The sequence below is a fragment of the Neovison vison genome, chromosome 4 (genome assembly GCF_020171115.1).
Source record: "Neovison vison isolate M4711 chromosome 4, ASM_NN_V1, whole genome shotgun sequence".
NCBI lineage: Eukaryota > Metazoa > Chordata > Mammalia > Carnivora > Mustelidae > Neogale > Neogale vison.
In genome coordinates this window covers 34,454,027-34,476,990 of record NC_058094.1, presented here as the reverse complement: position 1 = coordinate 34,476,990, position 22,964 = coordinate 34,454,027, and the positions used below count along the sequence as shown (strand labels likewise).

At 46.7% G+C, this 22,964-nt stretch overlaps 1 protein-coding gene across 1 annotated transcript in view; it reads left to right on the top strand.

Moving 5' to 3' along the window:
* BAALC (BAALC binder of MAP3K1 and KLF4) overlaps positions 1-22,964 on the top strand; it is an 84,150-nt gene that overhangs the window by 50,232 nt on the left and 10,954 nt on the right. The window contains exon 2 of the mRNA XM_044245172.1: positions 18,631-18,797. Coding sequence (XP_044101107.1) covers positions 18,631-18,797 — 167 coding nt within the window. The remainder of the gene's footprint in view (positions 1-18,630; positions 18,798-22,964) is intronic.

Sequence of the window (22,964 nt, the reverse complement as noted above, 5' to 3'; positions counted from 1 at the left end):
AAGGGCAAAGATAGTACCTCTCCCCTTCACTGCTGCATCCCAGCCCTTGAGCAGAGCCTGGCACACTGAAAAGTGCAGGAAATACACATGGCGGCATGACCCACTCCCCCATGGTCAGTTTTTCTTGGCTCTGTTTCTATTCAGCCCCAACTTGTCTGTCCTTCAAAGAAGGTGAGGCACAGCAGGTGCTTGTGAATGGTATGTTTTATCTTTTACCTCCGCACGTGTGTCCTGTATCACCCCTCTACTAGCACACAGTGGGCACACCCTCAGGAACAGCAATCTGGTCTGCAATCTGGGGCTCCCACTGTAGCTCAGCCTTCCATCCTCTTGACTGGCCTCCTGGGGCCCCCCAGCTCTGGGTCTCCGATCCTTCAGGAGTTGCTACCCTCTGACCAAATCTGGGACGAAGTGGTCCACGTGATACGCTGCTCTTTGATGACACTGTTTTGTTGCTGTGGCTCCTCTGCCTTCTTTTTCATTCACCCAGGGGCCCTCCCTTGCTCTCCGGAAAGGATCTGAACTCAGCCTTTGCACCTGGCTGTGCCTGGGGGTGGGGAGTTGTGAGAGCAATGCCTACCGTGGGCCAGGCGCACCGACTCTGCTCTTTGATCACTCCCCTTTGATGCCAGTATCCGAATTCTCATTTTGTATCCGCGGAAATGGAGGCTTAGTGAGGCTAAGTTGTGGGGCAATGACAGAGACAGTGGATGGGCACAAGATGTCTTTGGAGTCACAGAGTTCTGAGTATTGAGTCCTGGCCCCTCCATTGGGGCCATTTGTTCCTCTCTGAGCAAGTTGCTTGACTTCTCTGAGGCAGTGAGTAAAATGGGAGTCGTCATCGTAGAGCGTTTGACAAACAGTGAATGTTATTATTTTGTCACTTCAAGAAAAAGCTTGCAAGAGGCAGAGCTGAGCTTTCAACCCAGGGCTGCCTGGCTCCAGAGGCATTACCTGCCCCACTGTGGCACACTCCTCCTGGGTGAACAATCACCAGGCCACCGGTGACATATGTTGAGTGAACATACATTTAAGTCATTCAGCACATAGACTCTTAGGGCCCCAAGAGGTTTGGTGTCAAAATCGAGTCAGGTTCAGGGTGTCTGGGTGGCTCAGTCAGTTAAGTGTCTGCATTCAGCTGAGGTCATGATCCTGGGGTCCTGGGATAGAGTCCCACATTGGGCTCTCTGCCCAGTGGGGAGTCTTCTCCCACAGAGAGACCTCCCTCTGCCTCTGCCCCTCCCCCCACTTGTGCGTGCTCTCTCTCGTAAATAAATAAATCAGTAAAAATCTTTAAAAAAATAGAGTCAGTTTCAGAGATATGAAATAAAGAAAAAAAATAATGCAAATCTTGTGTCTGACAAAGAAAACTATCACAAGGGAAGGAGTTTTTTTAGCTTTAAAAAGGTAAAGCTGACAAAACTGTAAGATACTTATTTATTTTTAAAATATTTTTATTTATTTATTTGACAGAGACACAGCGAGAGAGGGAACACAAGCAGAGGGAGTGGGAGAGGGAGAAGCAGGCTTCCCACTGAGCAGGGAACCTGATGTGGGGCTCCATCCCAGGACCCTGGGATCATGATCCGAGCCAAAGGCAGCCGCTTAACGACTAAGTCACCCAGGTGCCCCAAAACTGTAAAACTGTTAAAATGTTTGGGGTGCCTAGGTGGTGGAGTCAGTTAAGCATCTGCCTTTGGCTCAGGTCATGATCCGGGGGTTCGAGACCCATGTTGTGCTCGAGACCCACGTTGTGCTCCCCGCTCAGCTGGGAGGCTGCTTCTCTCTCTCCCTCTGCTCCTCCTCACCCTCGTGCTCTTTCTCAAATTAATAAATAAAATCTTTTTAAAAGATATTTAAAGTGTTCAGTATGATTTGAAATCCATTATAAAAGGATCCCACCATTGAATTAATTAGCACATTTATCGGCTCATGTACTTACCTGTTGTTTGTGTGTGAGAGAGAACACCGGCGTGTTTCAGTGATTCAGTGCAGTGTCATCGGCTACAGTCACCACGTCGCACTGGAGATCTTCAGACTGCTCACCTCACAGCAGGAAGCTTGTGTCCTTTACGGGCACTTCCTGTTTCCCCTACTCCCAGCCCTTGGTGGCCACTTTTCCAATCTGAGTTCAGCTTTTTCTTTTATTTCCTTTTCTTTCTCTCTATCCTGCTTTTTTTTTTTCCCCCCAGATTCCACAGAGAGGTGGTACTATGCAGTATTTGTCTGTCTCTGTCTGGTTTGTTTCATTTAGCATAATGCCCTCCCAAGTTCATCCCTATTGTCACAAATGGCAGGAGTTTGTAAGGAATTTACTTTTGTTGCACAACAAAACGTCTTGGAACTCCTGACTCTCAGACATTTTTTTTTTTTACAAACCAGGCAGTGGTTCCGCTCTCCCCAAGTCTCTTTCCTCTCTCCTTCTGCCCATACCACACTTTTCTGCTTCCTGTTCCTTTTCCTCCTAAACCCTACTAAATTAATCAACTGAATGTCACTCTTTTCTTCAGTTTCCTTTCCACTACTGTTTGTTTGTTTTACATAGATTCTTTTTTTTTTTTTTGAACATTTTTATTTGCTTAACAGAGAGGTCACAAGTAGACAGAGAGGCAGGCAGAGAGAGCAGGGAAGCCGGCTCCCTGCTGAGCAGAGAGCTGGATGAGGGGCTCTATCCCAGGACCCTGAGATCAAGACCGGAGCTGAATGCAGAGGCTTTAACCCACTGAGCCACCCAGGCGCCCCTGTTTTACATGGATTCTTAAACCCAGAAGAAGCCGTGAGGTCATTCTAGCAAAAAAGAATCCTTCCTGCTCTGAAATAATTGGGAGACATGGAGAGCGGTGAACTTAAGTTACCATGTCCCTCTCCTGGAATTAACTAAATTTTTAAAATCTTAGTGCTAATTGTAGTATAAAGAATACCGTCCCCCAGGTAAGGAATTTCAGGCATCAGCAGAAAGGAGGGAACATTTTGGAGGCTGGAGAGTCCTTCCTTTTCTACACCAAGTTGCCCTTGGAGACTTTCCATCCTGGAATCAGAGGCCCAAGGGTCAGGCCATCAGCATGATTCCAGAGCCCCATCATCAAACCTCCCCTTTCTAGCATCAGTGCAGCCATCTGCAGAGAGAGGAAGGGACAGCCCAGTGTGACTCACCTCTTGCCTGTACCATCGCCAGCCCCCCCAACAGCATTGCCCAGCCCTGTCGCACCAACCCTTCTTGCTCCTCAGTTCAGCATGACCTTACGGAGATTGCTGGAGAGCTGCTCCCGCCAAAGGGTTGTGGTGTTCACAATGAGATGTCATCCCTCCTTTTAGCAGCACAAACCCCCACAGTGAAAATGGAGTCTGGGGAGACCTACAGTACTGTCTTTGTCTTTGCATGGAGCCCTGAATCCTGGAAAGATGCCAGCCTTGACTGGGAGCCCTTAGGAGCCATAGCAACCTGAAAATGTTGTGGGGAGAATGATCTGCGTCATAGGACAGGTCTGTTGGAGGCTGATTTCACTGTTGACGTCCTCTCTTTGCTTCACTCCCTGATAACTGCACAGTAATCAGAACAGCAAGCCTGGTTCACATTTGCGCTTGCTTCCTTTGGAATTTCAGCCTTTGGGTACAGAAGGGAGAGAACACTCAACATATAGAGGTCAATAATGGCAGCTTCTTCTTGCAGTGATGGTCTGAGCTCTGGCATCTGCCTCAGTGGTTCAGGACCCTTTCAAAAACATTTCTTGAATGCCTAATATAGGCCACGCTTGGTGATGAACCAAATAGGCATGCCCCTTGTCTTTACGGAGCAACCAGGCTAGTGGGACAGGCAGGCATGGAACAAAAAACTCCACCCGGGTTGGATGCTCCAAAGAGGTACGGGGTGCTCTGGGACAGAACTAGGGGAACCCAGCCTAGTGTGAGGAAGGAGTCTGGGAAGCCCCCTTGCCCTCCTCCTGCAAGGAAGTCATGTTCAAGTTGAGGCAGAGAATTAACCAGGCCAAAGAAGAAGCATTCTAGTAGAAGGGATGGCGTGATAAGGGCAGTGAGGTACCTTCGATGTCCAGTAAGGCTGGAACATAGAGAATGGTCTGGAGAGCATAAACTCACGAAGCCAGGAGAGGCAAGACTGCTCACGTGGAACGCTGCAGGACGTGTGGGGATTTGGGACTTTTTTTTTTTTTTTTTAAATATTTTATTTATTTGACAGAGAGAGACACAGCGAGAGCGGGAACAGAAGCAGGGGGAGTGGGAGAAGCAGGCTTCCCACTGAACAGGGAGCCCGATGCGAGGCTCGATCCCAGGACTCTGGGATCAGGAACTGAGCTGAAGGCAGACGCCCAATGACTGAGCCACCCAGGTGTCCCATAGCCACCTAGGCACCCCGGGATTTGGGACTTTATCCCAAAGGCATGGAGAATTCGCTGAAGGGATTGGCTAGGATCAGATGCCTAGTGCTCAAAGATTGTTCTGGCTGTGCAATGGGGAGTGGAATCCACAGGCCTCTATCTCTCCCTTTGTTCTGCAGCCCCTCTGTCCCCTTGATTGGATCACCGGGACCTGTTTTGTTTGCGTCTCTGGAATTCTTTCCCATCCCGGAGTGAGTAGTCGGGATCCTGCCTGGAGTACAGATTCCCTGAGGCCAGCTGGCTGCGCCCCTGAAGCCAGAAGGTGTTGAGTGCAGAAAATGAGCCTTGGCAGTGGCTTCTGATGTTTGAGGACAAGTGATGAATGTTTAGTAGGTGACTTAGAGGGCTGAGGACCAGGCAGAGCAACAATTTCAGGGTTCCGAGGGCTAGAGAATGCATCAAGGTAGTTTAATTAAACACTCATCTTCCTGTCTGTACCTCATTGCCACCCACTTGAATCTGCTGGCAAGTTTCTTGGATTCTAAGTACTCTTTTTTTTTGGAAGATTTTATTTATTTATTTGATAGAGAGCACTAGCAGGGGCAGCCACAGGCCAAGGGAGAGGGAGAAGCAGGCTCCCCACTGAACAGGGAGCCTGACTCAGGGCTCCATCCCAGGACCCTAGAATCATGACCTGAGCTGAAGACACAGGCTTAACTGCAGCAGCCACCCAGGCACCCAGATTCTAAAGACCAGCTCCACCCTGAGGAGTAAGACCTTTAAGATGTGGATTATCTTTTAAACAACAAACAAAAAGGCTTTCATTTATTTTGATGATATCATACATCTCTGTGATTGCCTGGCCTTGAAAAGGGAGAACATGATTCATTGTAGGTTTTCTTTTTGTTGCTTTTGTTTTTTGAATGATGTGAGTAAACACAAATGCATTGAAAGCAGAGGTTGTAGAGTCTGACGGACCTGGGGTGGAAGCCTGGCTCCAGCCCCAGGCGCAGGACCCCAGGCGGAGTCCTTGAGCTCCGTGACCCTCACTCTCCTCTTCTGAAAAAAATAAGGGATTGGAAGACCTACTTAAATGGTTGGTGCGACAGAGAAGTAGAGTTGGGAACCAAATTCCAATGCCACGCTCTTAGCTACCAGTCCTTTCAGGAGGCCTCCTGTCTTTATATTCTTGGCTCTTAGCATGGGCTGGCACTCAGTGGAAGCCCACAAATGGGAGTTTCATTTCATTTCTTCTATTATCGTCACATCAACAATTCCCAGTCTTTCCTTCTAAACACTGTGCAAGAATCCTCTCCCCTGTGGGGACTAACCATGCCTGATTTCCATCATGTAAGTGATCCCCAGGTTTTAACCAACAGCTGTAATTAGTTCCATCCACATTCACTAATAGGATGCCCAGTGAACTGACAGCCCTGCAGTTACACATCTCACCCCTTGATTTTAAAACGGTCGACCTTTCTTCGTAGCATCGACGAATAGCAACGTGTCAATGCTTGTGTCCTGTTCTTATTCTTGTGTGTCGTTCTATTTGATCACTATTTTTGATAGTGTATTTGATAATTAAATATGATCTAATACTAAAAGATAAATAGCCAGATATTCTAGGTGGGTTCAAAGCCATTACCAATGGGAGAAGGCAGAATATGACATGGTTCTATTTTTTTAAAAAATCATTTTTATTTCAGAAAGAATATATTTAAAAAGTAGACATGTTATAGATAAGGCCCCACATTAACCACCCTCTGATCTTGGTTCCCTGCCTTTTCCTCAGAGGCAAACGTCATTATCAGCTTGTTGTGTGTGCACATGCATACGTATATACATACACACATTGTATGTATAACATAACAGTGTTTTTCCTACATAAAAGCTGTCATTTTTCCATATTTGTCCTCTACTTGCCTTATTCCACTCATTATATATTGCACTTCTGTTTGTATAAATATTTATGCTTTTAAATTATATAGAATTCTATAGTATAGGTAAAGCAGTTTATTTAGTAATTATCCAGTTGCTGATTGGCTCTGTTGGTTCCATTTTCCACTCTTTCAGTGGGATAAAGAATGTCCTCAGTAGGCCTCTTTGTGCAGTGGTGAGAGGTTTTCCACAGTAGACAGGCCTGGGATCACTGACTCATAAACGCGTGAGTGTTTTAAACTTGAATAGATTCTGCTCGTTGACCTCCTAAATTGTTTTATTTGTACTCCCACCAGCAACCGGTGAGGGAACCCATGAATCCACACCCTTTCAACATTGAATATTTTCAGACTTAACTTCTGCCATTCTGATAGTTAAGAAGACAGACATTTTGGTTTTTAAATTTTGCATGGCTCTATTTTTCAGTAATTGTTAAAGATTTTATTTATTTATTTGGTGGACAGAGATCATGAGTAGGCAGAGAGGCAGACAGGTGGTGGGGGGAAGCAGGCTCCCTGCTGAGCAGAGAGCCCGATGTGGGGCTCAATCCCAGGACCCTGAAATTACAACCTGAGCCAAAGGCAGAGGTTTAACCTACACTGAGCCACCCAGCCACCCCTATTTTTCAGTGATTTTTAAATACTACTGTGAAGTTTCCAATTAAGGGACAGAAGCATAAAGAATTCAGGTAGGCAGATATTTTATATCCACTTAGAGCAGCCCAGTGTTAGACAGTGCAGGCACTTAGAGATGCTAGATGATTGATTGATTTCTTTGGGTGATTTTAAAATGTCAAGAATTAATACAATTGACTTAAATCTCCTAGTTCTGCTTGCCTCACATATACTTCTTCTATCTAATAAGGATGTATCGCCTAATTTCTGACATCAACCTACAAGGACAATTAAGGGCCCACTACAGCCAACCTGGAAAGAGCCCACTGGAAAAACTGTTGCATTAAACTCAGAAAAGGGCAAGGGGGAAAAAAAAAAAAAGCATCCAGGAAACAAGCTGCCCCTGCCTTAAAGGGCTAACCATCCCTCAAAATTAACCAAAGAATAGAAACAGAACCATACCATAGAAACAGAACCAAACCATAGAAATAGAAAACAGAGAGGAAAATTTTACTGGGAGACTCTTTCCTTAAAGAAAAATTTCACTAAGTAAAAGAGGAAGGGCAGGGGCGCCTGGGTGGCTCAGTGGGTGGCTTAGTGCCTTCGGCTCACGTCATGATCTCAGGGTCCTGGGATCGAGTCCCGCATCGGGCTCTCTGCTCGGCAGGGAGCCTGCTTCCTCCTCTCTCTCTCTCTCTGCCTGCCTCTCTGCCTACTTGTGATCTCTGTCAAATAAATAAATAAAATCTTTAAAAAAAAAAAAAAAAAAGAGGAAGGGCAGGCCATGAAGACTAGCATGGGGCCAGGCATCTTTGGAGGAGTCTTAGGTGCAACCCTGGGCTGTTTTCAAATCCCTTACTGATTAGATCTGCCGACTTTGTGGGAAGGAGTCAGGCCACAAGCCAACACACTTTGTCTGCACACATAAGGAAGTGGGGTAGGAATAAAAGATCAAAGTAAGCCTCCCCATTCCAGCAGAAATGGGGCCATGATGGGCAGGGCTGTGGCCAAGGAGGGCAGCAGGCCCTGGAGGGGCCCCCTGGGACTCCCCGCTACAACCCGGGACTTCCTTCCCAGCCAGCGATTTGTCACCTAGGAGAGGGGGCACTGCTCGTCAGGCATTGCTCAGGCAAACAATTCCCTAGAGAGGCAGTTTCAGCCTGAGTAAGAAAGAAGGTGGGATCCGGCCAGTACAGGGGTTGCTTGGATGAGGAAGGGGAAGTTAGATGCTTGCGTGGATATGATGCATTATCTTCGAAATGTTCACCACCTTGCCTCACCCTCCATCTGTCATAGATCATTGTCAACGCCAGTTCCAGTTCTTATCTTCTGCCTCCCCCTGCCAGTGGAAATTCAGCCTTTGCCATCCATCTCCCATTATCCTCTCCCCTGTGGAACAGGAGGGTTTAGTGCAGACTAGAGAGGCAGGAAGAAAGGGAAAGTGGGTGGAGGGAGGATTTCACTAGGAGACTGCAGGTGGCCTGCTCCGCAAATACGGGTGTAACCCAGCTCCCGCGGAGTGGTTGGCACATCACATCGTAGGCACAGGAAAACTGTTTTTCAAATGACTGGCTAATTCAAGGACAGAGGATAAAAGAACAGATAAGTGATCACTTATGATGATGAGGAAGAAGCGAGTGAAGGAGGGATCAAAGGGAGAGAGGGACGAGCTAGACGGACAGATTCCAAGACCATTAGCACAGAGAACGAGAGTGAGAACTTGATCTTTTCCTTTTGGCTGCCTCCCAGTTCAGTCAGCTTGTTTGCTGTTCTTGGGTGTGTCTTTGGGGAAAGAATAATCCAGACCTGCCTAAATTCACTGAGGGCAGACGGGACTCCCCTTGCTTCTCCCTGGGATCTTTTCAGTTCAACTGTTGCCCTCAGCAGGCGTCTTGCTTGTGTGCTGCAGGTACCAGGGGGAAGCCATTTGCACCACCAATGCCCATGGCCAAGGGCAGATGTGATAGGCTGGCAACTCATCTCAGGGAACAGGGGCCCTCCGGTTCCCTCCTAGTCAGGAACCATGGCTTTGGGCAACTGTTAGACTTGAACTGCTGTTATCCCCTGTAGACTGGACAAGTCCATTGGCCATTTTCTCTGCCCAACCATAGCTGTTCAAAGTCAAATGTGCTTCTTTCTTTTCTTCAGTCAATATAACATTCCAAAATGTGTTGCTGACATTTTTAAAAATTACAACTTTATTGAGCTATATAATTCACGTACTGTGCAATTGACCTGCTTAAAGTGTACAATTAAGTGGGTTTTAGTCTATTCTCAGAGTTGTGCACAATCAGTTTTAGAACATTTTCATCACCTTAAAAAGAAATTCTTTGTCTGTTAGTAATCATTCTTCATTTCCCCCCAGCACCCCCAGCTCCGGGCAATTATTAATTTATTTTTCTGTCTAGAGACTTACCTATTTCTGCACATTTCATATGAATGAAGTAGTATACTATGTGACCTGTAACTGGCTTCTTTCACTTAGCATAATGTTTTCAAGGCTTATCGCTGTTGCAGCATGGATCAGTACCTCATTTTGTTTATTACCAAATTCTGTTCCATTGTATGTTTATACCATGTTTTATTTATCCATCTGTCATTGTTGGATATTAGGGGCGTTTCCACTTTGGGGCTACAGTGAATAACCCTGCTGTGAACACTTATGTACAAGTCTTTCAGTGGACGTGGGTTTTCATTTCTCTTGAATATATACCTAGAAGTGGAATTTCTGAGACATATGGTAACTCTCTGTCTAACCTTTGGAGGAGTTACCAGACTGATTTCTAAAGTAGGCTCACTGTTTTTACCAGCAGTGACTGAGGGTTCCGAATTCTCCATATCTTTACCAACACTTGTTATTATCTCCCTTTTTCTTTTAAAGCCATTCCAGTGCGTGTGAAGTAGTATTTCATGGTTTTGATTTATATTTCCCCAATAGCTAGTGATATTGAACATCTTGTCATGCACTTATTGGCCATTTGCATTCTTTTTTGAAGAAATGTCTATTCATATCCTTTGCCTATGTTTTCATTTGGTTATTTGTCCTTTATCAGATATAAATTTGCAAAAATTTTCTCCTGTTTTGTGGATTGTCATTTCACTTTTTTTATGATGTCCTTTGAGATGCAGAATTACATTTTGGTGATGCCCAATTGGTCGGTTTTCTACTATTGTTTGTGCTTGTGGGATCATTTTAAGAAACCATTGCCTAACCAAGGTCATGAAGATTTCTGCCTGTTTTCTTTCAAGTGTTTTATAGTTTTAGCAATTACATTTAGTTGTTTTTTTTTTTTAATCCCTTTTGGGTTAACTTTTATATATGGTGTGAGATAGGGGTCTAGTTTCATTCTTTCAAATGCAGGGGTTGCTCACCATTTTAAAAGGGCTTCCTGAAATTAGTCTTACAAAAAACAACATAGCTTCTTACACATAGTGTGTGCTCAAAAATCACTCATCAGACTGAAGAAATGACAGATGCCCCTCCATTTTAGCTGATTTTGAAAAATAGGTAGACCAATTCTAAGTGGCTGCGTGGTTGTGGTTCAGCTAAAATCATCTTCAGCCGGGTGCTCAGGGCCTGAGCCCAGACACCCATGAGCCAGAGTTTCATCTGATGTGACTTGAGGAGATTCTTCCCAGAGAGACAGCTAGTGTCTTACACTTCGGTTTTCAGGCATTGAGGGTATGACTTTCAGGTGGTTTCAATGACTTTGGACGCAGAGATCACCTTCACCAAAGAAAACGAGGTGCTTGGGTTACGGAGCAGTTTCCCCTTGTCCTGCTCTCCACATGGCTTCCAGCTATCATTCTTAACTTTTCTGTGCTGCTCCCTTCCCAGCTCATTTCCAAAATAGCAAGAAACTGGCAAGAAGTCCTTGGTTGCAACTTATCAGCGAGCTTTGGACACAGCTGTTTCCCATCTTTTGGCAAAGTCAGTGATTTGGTTGGTCTTCTGGATAGAATAAAAATGTTGTGAAGGACGTCAAACAAAGACATACCCCCCAGGGCACACAGATGTCCCTCAATTTACTACTATGAGTTCACTGTGGAAAGAAATATAGTTGGGCATTTTACATGTAACCCTCAAGCATAAGCACTAGTCTCCATGTCAGGAGCCTAAAAGTGCAGTCTTTAGAATTCCACGTCTCAGAATCACTGGAAGTGGGTAGAGTGGAGGGAACTTAATCATAATGCATGCGTATTCCTGGGCCCCTACTGAATCCAAAATTCTGGGGGTTTGGACATAGGGATCTGCATTTTAACGGACACCCCAGGTGGGTCTCATGCCCACTAAAGTTGGAGAACTGCCTACTTGTTATTTTTTCTTTGAAGGATATGTGAATACTTGCTAAGACCACAAACTTTGGAAACATACAGAACCTGCATTAAATTTCAGCTTCTTCTCCTGTAAAATAAGAGTCACTTTCCCATTTTTCAGGCTTGAGAGGGCTGGCATGGAGCAGAGTTTCAGGTGCAGCTCAGAGTCTACTGCACTGCAGCTTTCACAACAATGCCCTCTCCCCCCACCCCCACCCCCCACCTGGGGTGCTTTGCCTGTGGTAGGGTTGCCAGATAAAATTCAGGAATTTCAGAAAAACAACAATACTTTGTTATTACAAGTGTGGCAGCAATGCTGAGGCCAGGTTCCAGGGTGTAGGGCTTGGTAGGACAAGCTCCATGGAGGGATTTGGGACATTGTGCCTGAATAGATAACCTCTATGCCTCATCCTCCAACCCTTCCAGAAAGTCTGAGAGCCTCTCAGACCATTCAAATAAATTGCTTTCCTACTTTAACTCACTGGAGTCAATTCTGTTGCTTGTAGCTGAGCGCCCTGACCAATGTAGCATCTGTAACTTCCTACTCAACAACGTGCCATCTGTCCTCCGTTCTCACCACTCTGAGCCTTCCCAGAAGTCATCAGAAACCTAATTGCACAGTCTCTCTGGCTTTTCTTGGTTCTGTACATTTTTTTGGTGGAGGAGTGTATAGAGGACACAGTGCACCCATGGTGACCCTGCAGGGTGGGAGCTGGGGGAGCAAAGACCCGACCTCAGTGTGCTTCTCTAGACCCCTCTGCTCGCTAGCTGGTGCTGCCCATTGGCAAACCAGAATGGAAGTCAGTGGATGAGGGAGCCTGTTGATGTGGTTCATTCAGGTCAGTGTTCTGAAACATAGAACAGGGTAGGGAGGAGGGGAGAGTGAGTGTAGAGGAGCAGAAGGAATATATCCAGCATGCAGGCTTTACACACTGTCCTAGGTTTGGTTCTCTGGAAGCAAAGGCCAAGAAGGGGATTTTATGTAAGTGACTCCTGGAGACACTATTGGGAGGGGAACTGTGTGAGAGAGAGAATAGGGAAGTAGGACCAGCCAGGGGAAGGAGCTGGGCAGAGATGTGGTTTCAGGATTAGTCTAGCCTCAGCCTGATCCAACAGGTTGCTTTGGAGCAAAGGGACAAAATTGTCCTGCTCAGAGGCAAGAGGACTGCACTGTTGTACATTCCCCCCGTCAGTACACTTTTAATTGATCATTGGCCATGAGCTGTACCCGATGTAACTGGTCAGGCCTGACCTGGTAAGGGGGCTTCCTTCAGCCTATGGCAAGCCTCAGGAGAAGAGGGCAGCCAAGAGCTACTAGCCATTGACATCCACAGTGGCTGGGGGGCTGGGGGCAGGGGCCAGGTAGGTGGACCTGGATGGACACCAATAGCGTCTGCCAGAAGGACATTTAGCATTTTGTTAATAGGAGATAACTCTGGGCAGTGAGGTAGAAATTATTCTTCCTTTGTGGTTTTCTATAGTTCACAAACTTTCTAACATTGAATCTATTATTTTTAGAACTAGCAAATACCAGTTCACTTAAAGCCATGCAGCAAAATCACCTAGTTTATGGTAGGTAGAAGTAACAGTAAATGCCCCCCTCTCCTTTCCTGACCTTCTGTTCATACCTCCTGAGCGTATTGGGCTGATAATCCGGCTCACAGTTAGCTTCTCTGCTTACTCATCAGGCTCAGTGGGCCAGTCCTTTAGCACGCCGTATGACTCATAAATAGTATGTAACTAATGCAGCTAATGGAGGAGACATTAGTGGTATTAGTGGTATTAGGCCATATAAAAATTAGTACAATGTATGTGCCAAACATGTTGGAACCTTTATATACGTTATCTTATTTAATCCTTACAATGGTCTATAAAGTTGGAATTATTGTTGTTGTTGTTGTTGAATTGTTATTCCTATTTAATCAATGAGGAAGTCCCTGGATTGGGGATTAAGAAACCAGTGTTCTGGGGCACCTGGGTGGCTCAGTGGGTTAAAGCCTCTGCTTTCGGCTCAAGTCATGATCCCAGGGTCCTGGGATCGAGCCCCACATCAGGCTCTCTGCTCAGCAGGGAACCTGCTTCTTCCTCTCTCTCTGTCTGCCTCTCTACCTACTTGTCATCTATCAAATAAATAAACAAAATATTTAAAAAAAAAAAAAAAAGAAACCAGAGTTCTAATTTTTGATTAGCCACCAACGAAAACTGAAAACACTGGATCAAATGAATGATTTTCCAGTTTTCCTAGGAACCCTGCGGCTGAGCAGAGATGCCCAGGGAATGGAGGGGCTGCTGCGAATGCAGGAGTGGCCATTTGTACCTTAGCCACAGCTACTCTGCTTTGATCTTTAAGTGTTGGTAGGACTGGCTTCATGGGTGTGCAACCTGTGCGGCCGCACAGGTTCTGCCGAGCTTGGAAGGGGCTCTGTACTTAGTATTTAATGTTCTGTGGCATTCTTGAAATTCTTAGTAATTTATCTTTTATTTTGTGGTTTGTAAGTGAAATCCTGTGGAACAATAGGGCATTTGCCAGAGGCTTGGAGCTTTGATTCATGCTTGGTTCCACTTCCTGTTGCCTTTCTACCTCCCTGGGATGTTTCTCCACTGCCTGCTCTTGGCACCTGTCCCTCCAGCCTCCTTTTTCTGCCTTGCCTTCCTCCTCCCAGGTTAGCAGCTGGGTTGCATTGATGGGGAAGGGAGCCAGCCATGAGCATGGGGTGGATTGGGGTCAGATACATGTCTTGAATGTCTCAGAGTAAGACATGGGGGTGGACATCCCTACCACGCCGGAAGCACCATGGTGCTTTCAGTGGATGGCTCAATAGGGCCTCTTACCTACCTTTAACCCAGATACCAAGTCATGGACAGCACAGAAAACGGTAACATTCTTATGGCCCACTGTGGTAAATAGTGAAGGTAGTACTGGCTAGCCTTGAGTCCCACTCAGTAGCCCCAAGAGCTGAAGGCAGTTCAGCCCTGGACTAAAGTAGGTGGGGCTTCTCTCTCAGTCCTATATTCCCTTTTCTGCCCCCACACCACTTGGTCCCACTCTTCCCTATAGGGCAAGGGGACATACCTGACAAAGTCCCCAGCCCTCCTTCAGGATCAGTTGCTTTTTTTCTAAGTCCATCACAGACAAATGTGTGGTCTTACTGCTGTGGCTAATACCCAGCTCAAACCCCTTGGGTCTCACTCTATGAGTCTGACAGCCCTGGAACTGACCTATCTCCTATTGAATTAGAGAAGTTCAATCACACAAGTTCACCCTCTGATGTCCCAGTAATGTCAAGTACCATAGACATTTCTAAATGCTTGCATTCAGTTTTTATTCTTAAGCCACAGCAGACCAGTAACAACAGTTTAGTCCCTGGGTCACACTGAGAAGCTCTGTTCTAGATTCTTCTGTGGGTGCTGGGACCCTGGAATTACCAGCTCAAATCACGCCAAGCCTGCTTCCAGGTTTTTCATGGGCCTCTTCTCCTGATTCATTCTCCAGGTTAGCACTCCCATGGGCCACGGGGCAACTAGAGATGGAGATTGAATATGTGTGCTGCAGGGGGTGGGGAGGTCCATATACATATATTCGAGGCCCTTTAGGTGTAGGATGGAGGGAAGATGAGAAAAGACAGGGGTAGGCTGCCAGCTAATGGAGGAAGGGTGCCCCAAAGATGTGGGGCAAGCTGAGCTGAAAGAATGCATGTCTCTGCACATCTGGAACACGTCCACAGTGCCCTGATGTACTACAGCCTGCCAGTCAGGAAACTCCAGGCCCACCATTTTCTATTTCCGATATTTTGATTTCTGATCTCCGTCCCATTGCCACAGTTGAGAGCCTCTTAGCATTTTGTGAAACAGGTGGGTGCCCTGTGGATGTGTGTGTTCTTTGGATCACTGCTTCCTCAGCCGTGTTGGGACTGTAGCCTCACCAGCTCTGTCTAGTCAACCAGCCTTCCCTCTCTTTGTACATCAGACCTGCTGTGCTTCTGATGCGTGCCTCACGGCAAGTAAGTTCTCAACACTCTGTGAAAGGATTTTGTTTGTTTTCCGTAAGTTTGAATGAAAGCAAACCCAGGCTAACACCCCAAAAGAAAGGCACATGACTTGAGAATTTTAAAAAAGCCCCCCATAATTAGCCAATAAGGCACATAAATAATATGGTATCTCTAGTAAATCAAGCGGTGTAAATCCAAGCAGTGAGATACTTTGTTTTGCCTCTTAAATTGGCAAAGATAAGGAACAAAAAAGAAAATATTCAGGGTTTGTGTGGGTTTAGGGAATATTGCCATTTCATTTACTATTGGGAGAAGGCAGTAGGGTAATTGGAGATTTCTAGAGGTAAATTTGGCAGTGCGGAAGACTTTGCCAAGTGCATATCCTTTGAAATCTTGAAGTCACTGTTCCATATTTTCTTACATCCATTGGTTGTTGATAAAAAGTCTAATGTCAATTTCATTCTGCTTTTTTGTTTTTCTTTGCCTCTTCTAAAGCTTTTCTTGTTATTTGACAGTTTTTGAATTTTCACTAAGATCTATCTAGGTTGGATTTTCTTTTCATCTCTCTTGTCAAATCTTTGTAGGCTATTTCAGTTTGGGGTTTCGCATCTTTCTTCATTCAGTTCTGAGAAATACTATTATTTCTGTGGATATTGCTTCCCTTCATTTTTCTCTACTCTCCCCTTCTGGAACTGCTATTTGACTGAGGTTGTAATGGATTTTGATCCTTTGTTCCCATTGTGTTTTTCATCCCTTCACTCACTCCTTCAGGAGAATCCCTGGAGCAGTTGATTAACTTGTTCTTTATGTTTGTCCTGGTATTCAACTTCTCTACTGAGTTTTTAAAAATTCATTTCAACAGTTAAAATTATTATTTCAAATATCTTTAGCCACTCTTGTCCTCGTTTTGTGCTTACCTTATCTTCCCTCATTTTTCGGGGCATTTATTTAAAATTTTCTGCTGCATACCTTGTTAGCTACCTTTTCTGAGGTCTCCACTCTAAAGTTTGCTGTCTCTCTTTTATGGTGTTGGCCTTCTCCAGATGTTTGTTTAATCCTGTTCTGTGCTAATTGTGCAGCTGAAATTCCCTGTAGAATGTCAGCTGCACCTACTTCTTTTAAGAAGCACTTGGAAGGCAAGGATGGAAACTGTTGGCCTAACTCTTGGCACTGTTTCCCGTGAGCCAGCCTTCATGGTATGGATTTTCTCTTCCTCTTCCTCTCAGGGGTCATAGCCCTTGAGAGTACTTCCCTCCTCTCTGAGCCAGGCCCCTCTCAGTGCTGTTTCTGCTTACAATACTTCTGACACCAAATGTGTGGGATTTTTTTTCCTACGACATCAACCAGTTCTCCAACTTTCTGGACACCAACTGCATGTTCAGTTCAAATCTGACAGCAACTATGTACAGTCAGCACACCCCACAAAGGTGAAGGCCTCAGTCCCACAAGACTGCCTCCCATACTTCAGAGGCCAATCCCAGATCCCAGGCTGCCCCCTGTACATCCAACCAACCAGCTGTAAATTAGAGTTCTTATATCCCCTCCTCAGCTTCAATAATTTGCTAGCATGGCTCACAGAACTCGGACACCCTACTAATGTTTGCCAGTTTATCATAAATGATATTATAAAGGATACAAAGGACAGCCAGGTGAAGAGGTACATAGAGCGAGGTCTGGAAGATTCATAAGTGCATTCTGTTCCTGTGGAATTAGGAACAGAATTGTCACCCTCTTGTCACCCTCTTGGCACATGGATGCTTTCACCAACCTGGACGCTCCTGTAACATTGTTATTTAAGGGCTTTTTTAATCGGAGGTTTCATCATGTAGGCATGATCAAATGACTCAATTTCTAGCTCCTCCCCAGAGTTTGGGAGGTGGGGCTGAAAGTTCCAAGCTCTTAGTCAGGATTAGGTCTTTCTGGCAACCAGTCCCCATCCTGAAGCTATCAGGGGACCTGCGAGAGTTACTTCATTAGAATAAATGGTGGTCCTGTCTCTCCTATCACCCACAAAATTCCAAGGGACTTAGGGGTCTCTGTGACATGAACTGGAGCAAAGACCAAATGTTATAACAAAAAGATACTCCTATTATCCTGTCACTCAGGAAATGACCAGAGTTTTTGGAGGTCTTTGGCAGGAACTGGAGGAAAAGACCAAGTATGTATTTCTTGTTCTATCATAATATCCCACCTCACAGAGGGCTCCGTGACTGCTAACCGGCCTCGGCGGCTGGAGCAGTAGAACGGCTGCCTTGGCCTCCCTGTGGCTACTGCAGAACTTGGGCCACTTCCTGTCTCCCACCTGCTATTCCCCCTCGTGCTTCCTAGACCACCTTTTCTCTGTTCAGTCGGGTCCTCTCCCACCATGTAGTTGTTAGTCCTTGGTGTAGCCTCTTGCTTTTCAGGGACGCCATTTATTTAAACCTCATTCTGTCACTTCTTGGCCTTTATTATTGGAAGAACACACGCTTAGTCCAACACTTTGAGATGGAATGCTGTAAAAACCGTGTAACCTTCAAACTTCAAACCAGTAACTCCGCTTATAGGAATTTATCCTAAGGAAGTAATTAAGAATAAAGCTTTAAGGGGCGCCTGAATGGCTCAGTCAGTTGAGCGTCAAACTCTCGATTTCAGCTCCAGGTTGTGATCTCGTGGGTCGTGAGATTGAGTTCTGCACCAGGCTCCATACTCATTGGGAAGTCTGCTTGAGATGCTCTCCCTCTCCCTCTGCCCCTCCCCTGCTCTCTCTCTCTCTCTCTTAAATAAATAAATCTTAAAAAAATAATAATAAAGCTTTAAATGTAAGGCTTTTCAACCACAGTGACATTTATTGTGAAAACAAATATCCAGCTAGAGGGGATTAAATAAATGATAAATGATAACAGGAGGGGGTCTGGCTGGCTCAGTCGGTACAGCATCCAGCTCTTGATCTTGGGGTCATGAGTTCAAGCCCCACTTAGAAAAAATTAAAAATAAATGGTGATGCATCCATATGATGGCAGACTAAGTGGGTGAAAACTAGTATGGCAGAATATTGAATTGCATGGAAAAATGTCATTGATGTATTGTTAAGTAAAAGTTTCAGGTTACAAAATTATTTTAAAATCTCGTTTTTGTTAAAAGAAAAAAATACACACAACAAGGGACACCTGGGTGGCTCAGTCAAGTGTCTGAGTCTTGGTCTCGAGGTCATGAGTTCAAGCCCCACATCAGGCTCCACACTGGACATGGAGACTATATATATATATATATATATATATATATATATATATATCTTTAAAACCCCCCACACGTGTTCTTTTGGAAAGGGTAATTCCACATGGTGGGATTGTGGTGATGTATTTCTTCTTTGTGGCTTTCCCCCCACACTCTGGGGAATTGTTTGCAGCATCTTTCATGTGTAAGACTCCAGTGCCATCCTCTGCTTCCTTCCCCAAGGTGCGCTGGAAGATGGACTGTCCTCCAATGGTGTGCCCCGATCTACAGCCCCAGGTGGACCCTCCAACCCAGACAAGAAGATGAGCAGTGGGACCCAGTGCCCGAATCCCCAGAGCCTCAACTCAGGCCCTCTGACCCAGAAACAGAATGGCCTCCGGACTACGGAGGTAGGTCACAGCCACAGAATCCACTTGGTTCTGGAGAAGAGGGGAGAAGCTTGCTTTGGAGCAGGGCCAAGATGAGCTAGTACCCAAGGAAGGAGCAGTGACGCCTCACCTTACCAAAGGGAGATTTTTCTATTCAACCCATGGGAAAACTTTTGCCGAGAAAATAGCAGGACCCCACTCCCACCCCATCCCTGCCTCAAGGGTCGCTGTGTTTTGTGGAGTCAGAGGAAATGGGCCCTTGCTGTCTGCACTCTAAAGGAAGTGTGTTTGCTTAAATACAGCCTTGTTCCAGGCTCCCTTCAGCACAGCTCTCACTATCTTGACACTGAGGACAGTACTGGTCACAGGAACCAGTGTGGGGCCAGGCAGTGGGCAGGGCTCAGGGTTGGCAGGGAAGGAGAGAGAAGACCGGTGTGGTAGGAGTCAGGCCAGGCGTTTTTACCTCACACCCTCCGCCCAGGGGGTCAGTGGGAGCGTCCCCAAGGGGGGCTGTCATTGCCAAATGTGGGGTAGCATCACCCTCAGACTGTTAGGGTTGAAGAAGAGGTAAGGCTGCGGCACCAGAGGCTGGCTGGCCTTTGCAGTCTTCGCTTTCTCCCAGAGCTGTTGTGGGGAAGCGCTCCCCCTGCTGGCCCTAGCTCCTCCCTTGGGAAAGACTGCCCCTGGTTGGCACACCAGGGGTCCGCCTCCCCCTTTTACTCCCTCCCCCATTTCCTCATCTGCACCAGCGCCCCCCACCACCACCACCAAGGTCTACTGCTTCTCTGATGCTGATTTTCCAAACACATGTCCCCTACTCTCCCCTGTCAAAATTTACTGGTCCTGTCCCCTCAGGCCACTGCCACCTGTTTCCTGATGCTCCAGCTGGTTCTTTAATGATGGAATTCTTGCTCACTTGAGTGAGTTACCACCCTAACCCTTGGTTAGAAAACCTGTTGCAAATTCAGCTCTAACGCTTGTTAACTAAGTGGCCTGGCAGGAACCACTTAATCTCTCTGAGTCTCAGGCTCCTTATGCACACAATGGAAATAATAGCCTAGTGAGAGAACAGATGGGCCTGTTCTGTGTAAATGGAGAAGTGTTGTAAGTCAGGCAGTGGGGATTAGCAGGGGATGGTTAGTCCCACAGCACCCAAAAGGATGGAATGAAGCACTGACATGGCTCTTCAGACTCAGAAGAAAGACACGGAGGGGGAGGGGACTGACTTGAACTTGAGGGTGGCCCTCCCAGGGTCCTGGACTGACTACTCAGCTTGTGCATGAGCTGGCCTTCTAGAGACCTAAGCATCATTGCCTCCCCCAAGGGAAGGCCCCACAGAGCTAGGCTCAAAACCAGGGAGACTGCTTTAGTGCAGGGCTTGACATCTGTCCCAGAGCCTCCTCCCCACACGTGTGCCCTCCCCCTTCAAGTCAGGCTGGGTCGTGGGGGACAGGAAACAGCTCTGTCTGGTGTGTGGCATGATCCACACACACTGGCTTCCTGCCCCCCATCATTCTTCCCTTGAAAATAGTGCTCTGCAATTTGCAAAGTGCTTTTAGGTCTGCTGGGGCATTAAATCCTCCCAGGAGCACTGTAAAGTAAGCATCGTCCCCAATTTATAGAAAAGGAAACTGATTCATTTGACTTAGGACATGAGTCGTCATGAGTCATTCAGGTAAGTGCTGGAGGTGGGTGCCAGGGACTGGAACTTGAAACAGGCAACTATTATAACGATGGAGCATAGACATGTGGACAGACTTTTTTACTGAAGAATAAGGTATTAGTCCTTTATGGCCACATAACGCTGCACACCAGAGCACACCAGCGTTCAGTGGCTTCGAACAGTCTTATTTTTCCTGCCACAATCAGCTGCGAGTTGAGTGGCGAGGCCTGACTTCGGCACCAGGCTCTGCATGTAGTTCGGGCTGTTGCATGTATACTATTTTGGGAATCAGTCCAGAAAAGCAGCATCTCTGAGGCATGTCTTCTCACGACTGTGGTAGAAACCCAAGAGGGCAAAACCAAACTACAGGAACACATTTCATGTCTCTGCTCATATCCTGCCAGCTAACCTCCTCTTGGCCCAAGCAGGTCACATGGACAAGCCCCCCATCAGGAGGGCAAGGAAATCCCGACTGGAGAGACAGCAAAGGATTGATTAAGGGCAGTCACGCTGTCTACCGCGCGGAAAGTACATTCAGAAAAACGCCCAAGTCAGTCCTAAGTGCAATGAATCTTTACAAGGCGACACAATGAAATCTTTACAAGGTGACACGCCCACATGATCATTAACCACCTGAAACCCAGAACACTTTCTGTACCCCAGAAATGTCCCTTGTGCCCCTCACCGTGGTGACTGGGACGTGCCAGTCACTGTCCACCTCTGCAGACTAACCACTCTTCTGACCTCTAGCATTCTAGGCCAGTGTGGTTCATTTTGTAGATGTTTATAGATGGTGTCACATGGTGTGTGCTCTTTTGTGCTTGGCTGCTCGTGTCCAAGGTCAGGCCAGTGAGACTCACCTGCGTGGATGTCAGTCGCATAGATTTGTTCATTTTCGTTGTTACATCTGTTGCATTATGTGAGTGTAACCTTATTCCCCCTGAAGGACATTTGGGTCGTTTCTGGCCGGGCCATGGTGAACAATACAGCTGCTGACGTCCGTGGGCATGCCTGCTGGTGGACGTTCATTTCTTTTCAGTATATTCCTAGGAGTAGAATTCCTGACTCATGGGATGGGGATATATGTGACTTTTATAGATACTGACAAATCATTTCCCACACTAACCAATTTTACACGCTAACCAGCTGCGGATGAATTCCAATTGTAGAACATTAGAATTTAAAACCAGGAAGTTGGGGCACCTGGCTGGCTCAGTTGGTTAAGCGACCAACTCTTGATTTTGGCTCAGGTCACGATCTCAGAGTCTTAGGATCAAGCCCCATGTCCGAGCTCAGTGGGGAGACTGCTTGTCCCACTCCTGTCTTCCCTTGCACATGCACACTCTCTTTCTCTCTCTCTCTCTCAAATAAATACATAAAATCTTTTTAAAAAAATAAAGAAAGCCAATGAGTTGTGCTTAGTCTTTCTTAGATCTGTGACAGCAGCCTTGCAGGCAGGCTGAGGATGCTAAGCACTTTGTTACAGTGTTTCACCGAATCCTCACGACAGCTGTAAAACACTGATATTGTCCCCAGCTGACAGGTGAGGACGGAGACTTGGAGATAGCCGGGAAGCAGTACCCCCCAACACACACACGGAGGACACTGACCCCCACCCTCCCCAGCCAGGTTGCAGGGGACATGAGGAACTGTCCCAACAGTACAGCCCCGGGAGCGGTGGCCCCACTGATCGGCCATCCACACAGGTGGTTTTCGCAGTCCAGTGAGCAATGGCTGCCTCGTAGCCACTTCCCAAACAAGATCAGGGAGCAGGTGCTTCGGTCCTGAGTGTTCGGACAGGTGCTGAAGTGCCTCAGTGGTCTTTGTGTCCTGCGGTCTCACCAGCCACCAGGCGTCTTGTGTCCCCAGAAGCCATGGCATAGGTTTCCTATCCACAGTGGGCTTTACGAGCCAAGCTTACCTATCCCTGAAGCTCCTGTCAGCAGAGCTATCTCGTCCCCACACAGCTCTCAGAGGTGAATCTGCTCAGGGAAAATCGGTTGCTTCCTAAACGCTCCAGGGCCTTCGACGGACCACCTCTTCCGCGCTGCCCGCCTGCACCCTGGGCTACAGCTTCCTGCATTTTCGGTGACCAGCTCGGCAGTAGCCACTCTCCCCTTCCCTCCTCCTCTGCTCCCCGAAGATGATGTCCTACCGTTCCACAGCACTCTCCTGTGCAGCATCCAGCCCCTGGGCTGATGGGCTTTGGGCATTTTATTTTTTAAAGATTTTATTTATTTATTTGGCCCAGAGAGAGATCACAAGTAGGCAGAGAGGCAGGCAGAGAGAGAGGGGGGAAGCAGGCTCCCTGCTGAGCAGAGAGCCCAATGTGGGGCTTGATCCCAGGACCCTGAGGTCATGACCTAACCGAAGGCAGAGGCTGTAACCCACTGAGCCACCCAGGCGCCCCTGGGCTTTGGGCATTTTTAAAGAACTTTCTTTCTCCAGAAGAACCGTTCACGAAGCAGGCATCTCTAGGTACCTGTCTGCAACCCGATGGACAGAACAAGCCTGTGTGCTGAGGC